Here is a 10713-nt window from a genome sequence, read left to right as displayed (position 1 = left end):
TCCGTGGCCCCAGCCCTGGGCCCCGGGGCTTGCAAAGCTTCCCAAATATGATATGCAAATAGTGTTCTCAGCAGTATTGTTAAAATGTAGCCGGTGTTTCTGTAGGTCTGGGGGTGGGGCTGAGAACTTTAATTTGTAGCAAGTCCCCAGGCACTGCTGTTGCTGCGGCTCCTTCACAGATAATCACACTTAGGAAATGACTGGTTAAGTGACTCCCTCTGTCTCTTCTCCAGACATACCTCCTCCCCTACAGGATGAGTAGCTCACGTGATCCAGGGCACCTGCCAATGAGCTTTTGCAGCTCCTTCTAAACCACACTGTGGGTACCCATGACTCCAGAATTCCCTGCACAGACCACTCTCTGGCCTTTGCACACCTCTCCTCAGTCTGTCCTCTGGATGGCAGATCCCTCCACCAGCGTGTACATGCTTGGGCCCAAGGGTCGACCAAGGGTCAGCCTTTGAAGGAGGCTTAGCTGCCTGGGCTAAGGATGTGCCCCAGGCAGAGCCTCTTCTGGTACAGACGGAGTCTGGTGAAGCAGGAGAAAAAGTGTGGGCTCTGTTCAGACCTCCTTTTGCCTTCTTGCCCCAGCAGGTAAATGTTGGGGGTGGTCTTATATCTGTTCAGGTAAATGACAGGAGAGATCCCATCCTGTTATATGATCCTTGATTTTAAGACCAGGGCCACTGCTTGGATGGTTCGATTTCATGAGGATCCACTGCATCTAAAGGTCTTCTTAGGGCAAAGGGAGAATGTTTCTTCCCTTCCCTAGAACCTTCCGCAACACCTCTCCCAGATGACCGCACAATGGAGGGGACAATGTGGGAGCTTTGAGGGCTCACAGCTTTCAGCTGAACCCCAACTTCCTGTGTGAATTTGAGCAAATCAGTCACTTTGAGCAAGAGGTCATCCTTTGCCCTCAGTTTCTTGATCTTTATAATGGGAATAAGAATGCTACCCCACTCTCTGCCACCTCTTCCCCATTTCCACCCAACTTACTTCTCTTCCTCCTACAGCCTTCAGCTCAAATGCCATTTTGATTAGATCAGATGCCTGGAGCTAAGCTAGAAGTAACTTTCAACCTTCCTTCCTTTTATATTTGTGATTTTGTTTTATGTCTGTTAGCCCAGTGGATTCCGAGAGCAGGGATCCTGTCTCCTTAATCCCCTGCTGTGTCTTCTCTATCTGGCCCAGAGCCTGGTACCTAACAGATGCTAAACCTGTATTTGCCTAACGAGTAAACGAATGTGTGGTTATTGTCACAATTGGAGATAAAATATATGAAGTGACTGGCACATAGTATGTGCTTCAAAATGACACTGATGATTCTTCAGTGCCATTGACACTAATCACACATTTTATTTTCTCATACTTGATCCATGGCAGAGAATAGGGTGAATTTGGGTCAACTACAGTCTGAACTGTCCAAGTTAAGAAAAAATGTGGTGTGATAAACTACTGGCCCAAACAACTAGAAGCATGACACCCTCTTTAAAGGATTGAGAAACGAGAGACCCATAATTTAAAACAAAGGAGCAAAAGTCCAAAAAAGTGCTATCTATCAATTTTGCTTGCCCCTCACAACTCATACCCCAAAGAGTCAAACAGTGCATCTTTTTGAAAAGCATGTGGTGAAACTAATTCCCTCCGCAAGTGTTCTTGCTGACATCACCAACGTCCCCCTTCCCCTTCCCATCACAGGGATTATTTCATCTGTCCCTTTAACATCAGCCAGCCCAAATATCCTCTTGTCAAATATTTCTGGGGCCTGCACTTGAAGAAAGAAACGATTTTCTCAAATCTGTGAACAGGAATTTTTTTTCTTTTTTTTTTATGGCAAAATAAACCATCTGCTTGTACAACTGTTTCTAATTACTTCCCTGCCTAGACTCTCCACTTGAGGGGTTTCGTACCAGCACCCCGCCCAGAGCAGTGCTGCTGCCTAAATTCTAGCAGGCAGCTCATCCACACCCTTGCAGCTCCGGGGAGAGCCCCGGACCTGCACGCCTGGGTGTCTGTGGGTCCTTCTGCCCGGCCATCTGCTGGTGGCACCTCCCCCCCAACCCCCACCCCCCGAGGCTCCCCGACCCCCGGCCCCCGTGTGCGCCACCTTGCAGCAGCTCTGATGGCCTCCGCAGCCGGGAAAATCAGCATGCGTCCCGCAGGCTTCGGGAACTTCTGGCTGCTGGCATCCTCCCTTCTCTTCGCGGGGCTGTCAGCTGTTCCTCAAAGCTTCTCGCCATCTCTGAGGTAAGTCTGATTTGTTTTTCTTTCAGACAGACCTGCCCTGCTTTGCGTGGCACGACTCAAGCTTCAGGATGGCTGCCCTAAGCCAAGAGCAGTTAGGAAGTTGGACACGGGATAAACTGTTTTCAACCTGTTCCTATTCCTTTCCTTACATCTACACTGTGTATTGCTTTACCTTTGCCCTTTTGCTTTTCCTTTGGAAAAATACAATCATTAAATGAATATATAGTTTCCTCCTATTCCAATACATATCAGGAGGATTATCTGCCATCCTATGTGTACCTGGGTGTTCTCACCGCCTATAGGGCAGAGTTATTCCATGGGGTCTGTATTACATTCTGCATTACATTTTAAAAGAGAATTTGGGGCACATCACAATAACCAAACTTTTACATTTTAAAAGTATAGTTCATAAGCATCGCTTATTGCAACTTGAAAATGCATCAGGCACTATGCTATCATAACATGTAAAGCTCTTTCTATATATTCATCTCTTATCTTTCATAAAATAACTGCCCCTGGCCACCAGCTAGCAATGGGACTTTTTAAAGAGAACTGAAAAGTCAGCCAAGGGTCATACTTTGGGTTAATTTGTATTTAAATATGCATGTAAGATTCAGTGGCAAAACGCCAAGAGGCATGGCCAGATCACCTAGTCCACCTGGAAGACGGTCCTGTTCTCAGGTGGGCAGGTCACCACTTGGACATTTTGGGTCGTGGTCATTTCTTAAGGGATGGCCCGTGGGTGGTATCAGCTTGGTCCCCAGAGAAACGTGGGGTCCCAGAAACATTGGTCCTATCCATGGGGTTGCAGGTCTCCGTTTGCGATCTGCATCTGGGTGGACCCTGGGAGGCAACGTGGGCCCCAAGCAGAAGGGTCAGTGTCTGGGCTTGACCGTGGCCCTGCTGTGGTTTGTCGCCCCTGCAGAAGCGGCCCGGGCGCCGCGTGCCGGCTCTCCCGGGCCGAGTCGGAGCGCCGGTGCAGGGCGCCCGGGCAGCCCCCAGGGGGCGCTCTGTGCCACGGCCGCGGCCGGTGCGACTGCGGGGTCTGCATCTGTCACGTGAGCGAACCCGGCGTGTACTTCGGGCCCCTGTGCGAGTGCCATGAGTGGATGTGCGAGACTTACGACGGGAGCACCTGTGCAGGTAAGGGGGCGGCGCTGTCCCCTCCGCGTGGCCCGCCGCGCCCGCCGGGGCGGGGACGCACGCGCTCCCGGGGCGAGAGGGGTGGGGACGGCCCCTCCTACAGCCCTGGAAGTTATCGCCGCCGGGGAGGCCTTACTTTTGCTCCCCAATTCTGGAATCATGTCTCTTAACGCTCGTCTCCGCCCTGGGGGCCAAACTTAAGTGGAAATAATACGTGTAAGATTCATTCGCTTAATTATAAATCTCACTTAGCTTCTACTTTTAGTTCCGTATTACGGACCAAATCTCCCAACTGCCTCGTCAATGGAATTATCTCGCTGGGCTCTCCTACCCTAATCACGAATATTAATCATAATATTTGCAGACTGTAAGCCTGTATTTATTTTATTTTATTTTAATTGAAGTATAGTTGATTTACAATCTTGTTTTAGTTTCTGGCCTGTATTTTATTTTTACCAAGGAAACACAGGGGGATATTATTTCCCTAAATTCCAGTGGAGCAGATTGTGTCTTTGAACGTGGACTTGCCCTCTCATACTTAGCATATAGTTCACAAAGAGAAGCACATATCAGAAAACTGTATCCGAAAAACAAGCAGGGCCCTATTTTCTTGGAAGCGATGGCTTTTGTATTGTTTTAGCTGCTCCAGTTTTTTCGGCTGTGGTGCAACTTGGTATTCTGTAAGGGTGGAGTGAAAATACATTCATTTCCCTTGCACATTTTTAAGGAGCGAGTTGGATTCTGATACTGGAAAGGGTCAAGCTATTTCTTCATAGAGAATACCCCTAACCTCTAACCAGTGTCACATAACCGAGCTGTTTACTTAGGGCCAGAGAACTCAATCAGGTCATTGTGAATGATCCAGACACTCTGTCAGTAAAAGGACTACACAGTGCCTTCCCACCAGGGTTTGGCAAATACGTAGGAAAAAAAATCTACTTATTTTACCCACAGTGTAGCTGAGAATGAGAGTCCAACACTAACAGAGAGATCACAAATCAGTTTATAGCAAAATGTTTCTTTTTTCCCTTGGCATCTGGGCCCAGAAGTGCTGGGGGTGGGGGGAGATACTTAATATGCAGGCTGTTTGGCCATGAAAAAAATATAGTCGTATGAGTAATTTGGAGGGGCACAGGTGCTTCTGAGTGTTTGTTTAGCCTTGAAGGCTGCAGCTCAATCCTTCAAACATATTGAATGCCACAACTTATTTTAGCTTTGTCACTCCCGCAAGCTGCAGTGTTATTAAGGGCAGCCCTTTGGAATGAAAGCTAAGTATTGTCTAACATTTCATTCCAAATTCAACTGCTACCTGGCTTCTCCGGCTTTCATTGCCTCTGGCAAGGCCTCTTCAATATCATGAGTCTGAACACATTTTTCGGGCCTTTTGTATCGCCATTTCATTGGAAAAGTAAGAAGCAAGATACAGTTTTTCAGCCAGTGAGCTAGTTTTGGTTGCCAGATAAAACTCCCCTTTTGAGGAAGCTGATCAGTTCCCTTTCTGTGAAACCAATGCTATGGTATGTATACGTTTGTTTACCTCCCGTGGGAAATGATTCATTGTTTCCTCCTACCATCTTTGTCACTACATTCCTTCCTCCTTGGTACAAAATGCAGCACTGAGTCATGCATGGTTTTGTTTGCTAGTGTGTGCATTCCCGTAGAAGGTGAAATGTGTCTCTTTACTTAAGGCTGAATGAAATAACTGTGTTCATTTTCCGTCCTCTTCTGTTTCTCATTGACACCTACTCTCCAGGCCTGGTGCAGAATCTGCCCCTGCGAATGTGCTGGCTACATTTGCAAGGGCAGTGAGGACAGCCTTACACACAGTCTATCTGGCGGTCCTGCCAGCTTGCCTGCCTGTTCTGTGCTTCAAGTTTAGCTACTCAATTACGTCTTCAAGAAATAATTCCTATATTATAGCCAGCAAGATAGAAATGTAGCAGGTTGTCTTTTATGTTTTTATGTGCACCTGGGCCTTTACCTCTATGATAAGCCCCTATAGGTGATTTCCAGAAATAGAGTAGCTTCCAGAGACTTGCCCCACCTCCGTGAAGAGAACAAAATCAGGCTCTGGGAGTGTCTTGTAGAGTGGTTAAGACTATGGGCTCTGGGGGAGATTTTCCAGGATTCAAATCCCACACTTAACAGCTGTATGAACTTGGGCAGTTACATAAACTTCCTGAGCCTTGATTTCTTCATCTGTAAAATGGGAATAATAAAGTACCTACCTTATGGGATTGTTGTGAGGTTTAACATATGCAAAAGACTTAGAAAAGTGTTTTGCACCAAGTGCTCAATACACATTAATATGCTTATATATGTCTATATAACACATTATTTTGTGATGCCCAAAAGGTGAGCTGGGATGGATAGATGGATGGATAGAAAGATAGAGAGATTGATAGATACATAAGCTGGCTTTGTATTTGTTGGTCATTTGATGCAGTGAAAGCAATTTTGTTTTGTTAATGTAGTCTGTGCCTGTTATTGATCCAAAGCTCAAAAGGTCAAGCAAGGATAACTATTTTGGCCCAGCCTCAGAGCAGCTGTAGGCGATGCACCATGCCCTTTTAAAGTTAAGTCCATTGGGATCCTTACACTGTGAATCATAAGAGACATATTTATTTTAGTTGCACTGGTTGAGAGTGATGACGTTTACACTATCACAAGTGGTCTGTTTCTCCGAGTCTCCACTGGCTCCTGGCACATGAATCTTCCTTGGACTTCTGTAGCATAAAGGTCTGGCCCAGCGATTGTTCTGTGGGTGTGATTATCTAATGAGGAGTACACTCATTTTGGTTCTCATTTCTTTGAGGACAGGCAAATGTTTGGTTGCATAAAAACAAACTTTCAGTTAGTACGTCAAGGCATCCTGGATAACCCTCTGAATACCTGTGATTACACTTAAATAAAATATAGGTTTCTTAAACATCTTTTTAAATCACTTTTGAAATATATCACTTAAAAGAGTTTCAGGGGCTTCCCTGGTGGCACAGTGGTTGAGAGTCCGCCTGCCGATGCAGGGGACACGGGTTCGTGCCCCAGTCCGGGAAGATCCCACATGCCGCGGAGCGGCTGGGCCCGTGAGCCATGGCCGCGGAGCCTGCGTGTCCGGAGCCTGTGCTCCGCAATGTGAGAGGCCACAGCAGTGAGAGGCCCACGTACCAAAAAAAAAAAAAAAAAAAAAAAAAAGAGTTTCAGTTTTAGGAACTTGGAAGAGCTAATTGAATCCAATTTAGCAAATACTATGAAGTGCTGTATGTTTGCTAGACTCTCTGTTTGCTGTTAAAGGTGCTATAAAAGATGACGAATATATTACAGCTTCCCACTGAGTGGGAAGGTTCAGAGAAATACCAAATGCCTATAAAGCAATGCAGACTATGAGTTTCTACAAATTTCTATGAGGGTTCCATTAAGGTAGGAATTAAATATTGTGGTTAAAAGTTCTCTAGAAAAAGGTAGCATTGGACATAAATCTTTAGGTATAAGGAGGTTTTTAATCCAAGAGGTAGACTTTTGGAATTCTGAGTGAAGAAAAATTCAAGGAATGGTTTAGAGGCAGAAATGCACGTGGGTGTGTTAGGAGAAGAGTGAGGGGTTCTGGGTTTGGCTTCGCTGGATCTTAGGGCTGTGGGGAAAGTGGTAGAAGATATATTGAGAGTTACAGTTGGACACGTGGTAGAGAGCTTCGGACGTGAATGTGAAGCTTGTGCTCAGGTAAGTCGCGTATAGGAGCCATGAAGCGGTTTGAACATGGGAGCGATAGATGATTAATGCTTTGATTCTTGAAAAGTAATACGGTGTCTGGGGGCCCAGCAGGTTGGGGAAGACACTTGATGGGGAGGAACTCGGGTTAGATGCTATTTAAATTATAGTCCTGGGAGAGAGAATAAGAATAGAATTATGAGGCATTTTAAAGACTTTTGGAAGGTAAAATCAGCATGCTTTAGTACCCAAGGATGAGTATGATGGTGTCAGTGAGCAGACCTGTGGCAGAAGTGAGAAGAACCAGATAACTCCTAATCAATGGTGAAAAGTCCCTATTAAATTAAAAACACTTATTTTTATCTGGAATTGCTGTAAAATGAAGAATTATTCCTAGAAGAATGCGTCTGGACTTTATGGCACTTCTGGGGTTGGATAGGAATCTTGTCTGAATTGTTAACTTGGGTTAACTTGTTTCTGTCAGTCACCCTGAGAGTCATTTGATTTTTCTGAAACTTCGTTTCTTTTTCTGGAATGTCTTTATGGAGGTAAAGAACTTTACATTCTGCATGGTATTATTCAGAAGAATTTTTAATATTTATGTATAAATATATTTAATATAATTTATGCATTTATACATTTATTCAGATTATAAAGATCCTTGTAGGCATTGATTTATATATGTAAACACACATGGTATGAAAATAATTAAGATACGTGGAAATGCACCTAATATGTAAATATTAGTAACTTTTTTCTTGCAGCTTTTTCTGACTTCTATGCTGTTAAATAAATAGTGTAAGAATTGTATATAATTGTATATATGTAAGAATTGTATATAATTACTTGTGAGAACTGGACTTTCTGGCTCTTTATAGTCTTTCCTAGGACTGTTTGACCTGCTTTTTCATCACAGTTGCATTTTTCTTAGATTGTTGAATAATTGTCTCCAAGACTATTTTGTGGAATCACCCTTTGGTTTTTCCTTTCTTTGTCAGCTTCCATTTTTCACCTTCTCTTCCTTCCTTCATACCTTGTCCTGTCCTACTTGCCTGTTGCTTTACCTCTGCCTGGGCCCCCTGGTATTTACCACCCTTTACTTCTTTTTGGTATCCCCTCTGCCCCTTCACTGAGCACCAAGCACATAAGAGCATTCACTGCTCTTTAGCACCCTCTCCAGTAAACGAGTGTGTTGAACAGACAGGCTCCAGTTTCTTTGTTGCCTCTTTGCTTGTGTTTTCATCCTGGCCTTCACATGTCTTGAGGTTTTGGAGAACACATTCAAGGAGCCCGCACCACCAGCTTCCCCACGTCATGCAAGCTTCTTTTCTGAGCTCTAGCCTCTTATGTTCATCCATTTTGGATAAATGCATCTTGTCTTACCCCAAGGGACACATAAAAATTAAAGGTTTTCATTCTCAAAGAAAGTGCCAGACCTGCACATGACTTTCTCTCAACTGTCTGGCTTTATTTGGACCGCACTCTGCAGCTCTACTGTAGACACCGAAATACCTTGGCCTTGGACCAGATCATCTGCACACCTTGATAATCCAGAAGAGCGTATTTATAACATCATAGTGTTCAGATCGAATAGTGTCAATGTGACAAGTTCAGCAGTTATCTTTTAAGTAAAATTTCACCAGAAGGAGAAGGGAACATATGGGAACAAATTTATTTGTGATACAGATTTTAAATTTGTAGAGCATAAACCGCCACTGTAGGGTTCTCAAAGACTTTCAGCATGTTTTGAGACAAGATGCTAAAGCTGCCATCCCATGATTCTTGGTATCAGAACCCACCCCCCCCGCCAAAAGCTGCCCAGCTCCCTGGGCCTCAGACACAGATTTTTAAGTCTGATCTGCTGCCTCGTGATGCTCAGGGCCTGGAGGTGGAGGACCATTGCCATAGGAGCAGAGATCCCTGATTTGGTCCTTTGACGAATTCCCTGTCTGAGGAGTTACAAAGTGAGACCAAACATTTTCCTAAGTTCCATATCCTGCCTGCCACTGTGTTAGTTTTCTGTCACTGCTATAACATTGCCACTCATCTTTTGACTTCAACAAAACAAATGTATTTTCTTATACTTTTGTATAAGAAAAGTCCGACTTGGGTCTCCCAGGGCTTAAGGTGTTGGCAAGCTCTGTTCCTTTCTGGAGACTCTTGGAGAGAATTCATTTCCTGGTCATTCGACATTAAGAGAATTTAATTTCATGGGGTTGTAGGACCAAGGTCCCTGTTTCCTTGCTGGCTGTCAACTTAGAGTGTCCCTTATCTCCCAAAAGCCTCTCTTGGGTCCTTGCATACCCATCTGCATCTCAGAACAAACAGCAGGTGTCAGATCCTTCTCATGATGCCGCCCTCTAAGTGTTTTGCATTGGCACATCCCTCTTTCACCACAGCCTAGAAAAGTGCTTCACTTTTTTTTTTTAACATCTTTATTGGAGTATAATTGCTTTACAATGGTGTGTTAGTTTTAGCTGTTTAACAAAGTGACTCAGCTATACGTATACATATATCCCCATATCCCCTTCCTCCCTATTCTACCCCTCTAGGTGGTCACAAAGCACGGAGCTGATCTCCCTGCACTATGCGGCTGCTTCCCACTAGCTATCTATTTTACATTTGGTAGTATATATAAGTCCATGCCACTATCTCACTTTGACCCAGCTTACCCTTCCCCCTCCCCATGTCCTCATGTCCATTCTGTACGTCTGAGTCTTTATTCCTGCCCTGCCCCTAGGTTCTTCAGAACCCTTTTTTTTTTTTTAGATTCCATATATATGTGTTAGCATATGGTATTTGTTTTTCTCTTTCTGGCTTACTTCACTCTGTATGACAGACTATAGGTACATCCACCTCACTAAAAATAACTCAATTTCATTTCTTTTTATGGCTGAGTAATATTCCATTGTATATATGTGCCACATCTTTATCCATTCATCTCTCGATGTACACTTAGGTTGCTTCCATGTCCTGGCTATCGTAAATAGAGCTGCAATGAACATTGTGGTACATGACTCTTTTTGAATTATGGTTTTCTCAGGGTATATGCTCAGTAGTGGGATTGCTGGGTCGTATGGTAGTTCTATTTTTGTTTTTTTAAGGAACCTCCATACTGTTCTCCATAGTGGCTGTATCAATTTACATTCCCACCAACAGTGGAAGAGGGTTCCCTTTTCTCCACACCCTCTCCAGCATTGATTGTTTGTAGATTTTTTGATGATGGCCATTCTGACCAGTGTGAGGGGATATCTCATTGTAGTTTTGATTTGCATTTCTCTAATGATTAGTTATGTTGAGCATCCTTTCATGTGTTTGTTGGCAATCTGTATATCTTCTTTGGAGAAATGTCTATTTAGGTCTTCTGCCCATTTTTGGATTGGGTTGTTTGTTTTTTTGATATTGAGCTGCATGGGCTGCTTGCATATTTTGGAAGTTAATCCTTTGCCAGTTGCTTCATTTGCAAATATTTTCTCCCATTCTGAGGGTTGTCTTTTGGTCTTGTTTATGGTTTCCCTTGCTGTGCAAAAGCTTTAAAGTTTCATTAGGTTCCATTTGTTTATTTTTGTTTTTATTTCCATTTCTCTAGGAGGTGGGTCAAAAAGGATCTTGCTA

At 44.0% G+C, this 10713-nt stretch overlaps 1 protein-coding gene across 3 annotated transcripts in view; it reads left to right on the top strand.

The window, feature by feature from the left end:
- The first annotated feature begins 1907 nt into the window (after positions 1-1907).
- Positions 1908-10713, top strand: part of ITGBL1 (integrin subunit beta like 1) — a 221731-nt gene continuing 212925 nt past the window's right edge. Inside the window, exons 1-2 of one of the 3 annotated variants that reach the window (XM_007461525.1) lie at positions 1908-2250; positions 3176-3393. In XM_007461525.1, the coding sequence (XP_007461587.1) occupies positions 2126-2250; positions 3176-3393 (343 nt within the window). In that variant the 5' untranslated portion in view covers positions 1908-2125. The remainder of the gene's footprint in view (positions 2251-3175; positions 3394-10713) is intronic. The other 2 variants (XM_007461526.1, XM_007461527.1) reach the window with 2 other exon arrangements.

The sequence above is a fragment of the Lipotes vexillifer genome, unplaced genomic scaffold, assembly GCF_000442215.2.
Source record: "Lipotes vexillifer unplaced genomic scaffold, Lipotes_vexillifer_v1.1 scaffold655, whole genome shotgun sequence".
In the NCBI taxonomy this organism is placed as follows: Eukaryota; Metazoa; Chordata; class Mammalia; order Artiodactyla; family Lipotidae; genus Lipotes; species Lipotes vexillifer.
This window is presented reverse-complemented; position numbering and strand designations above follow the sequence as displayed.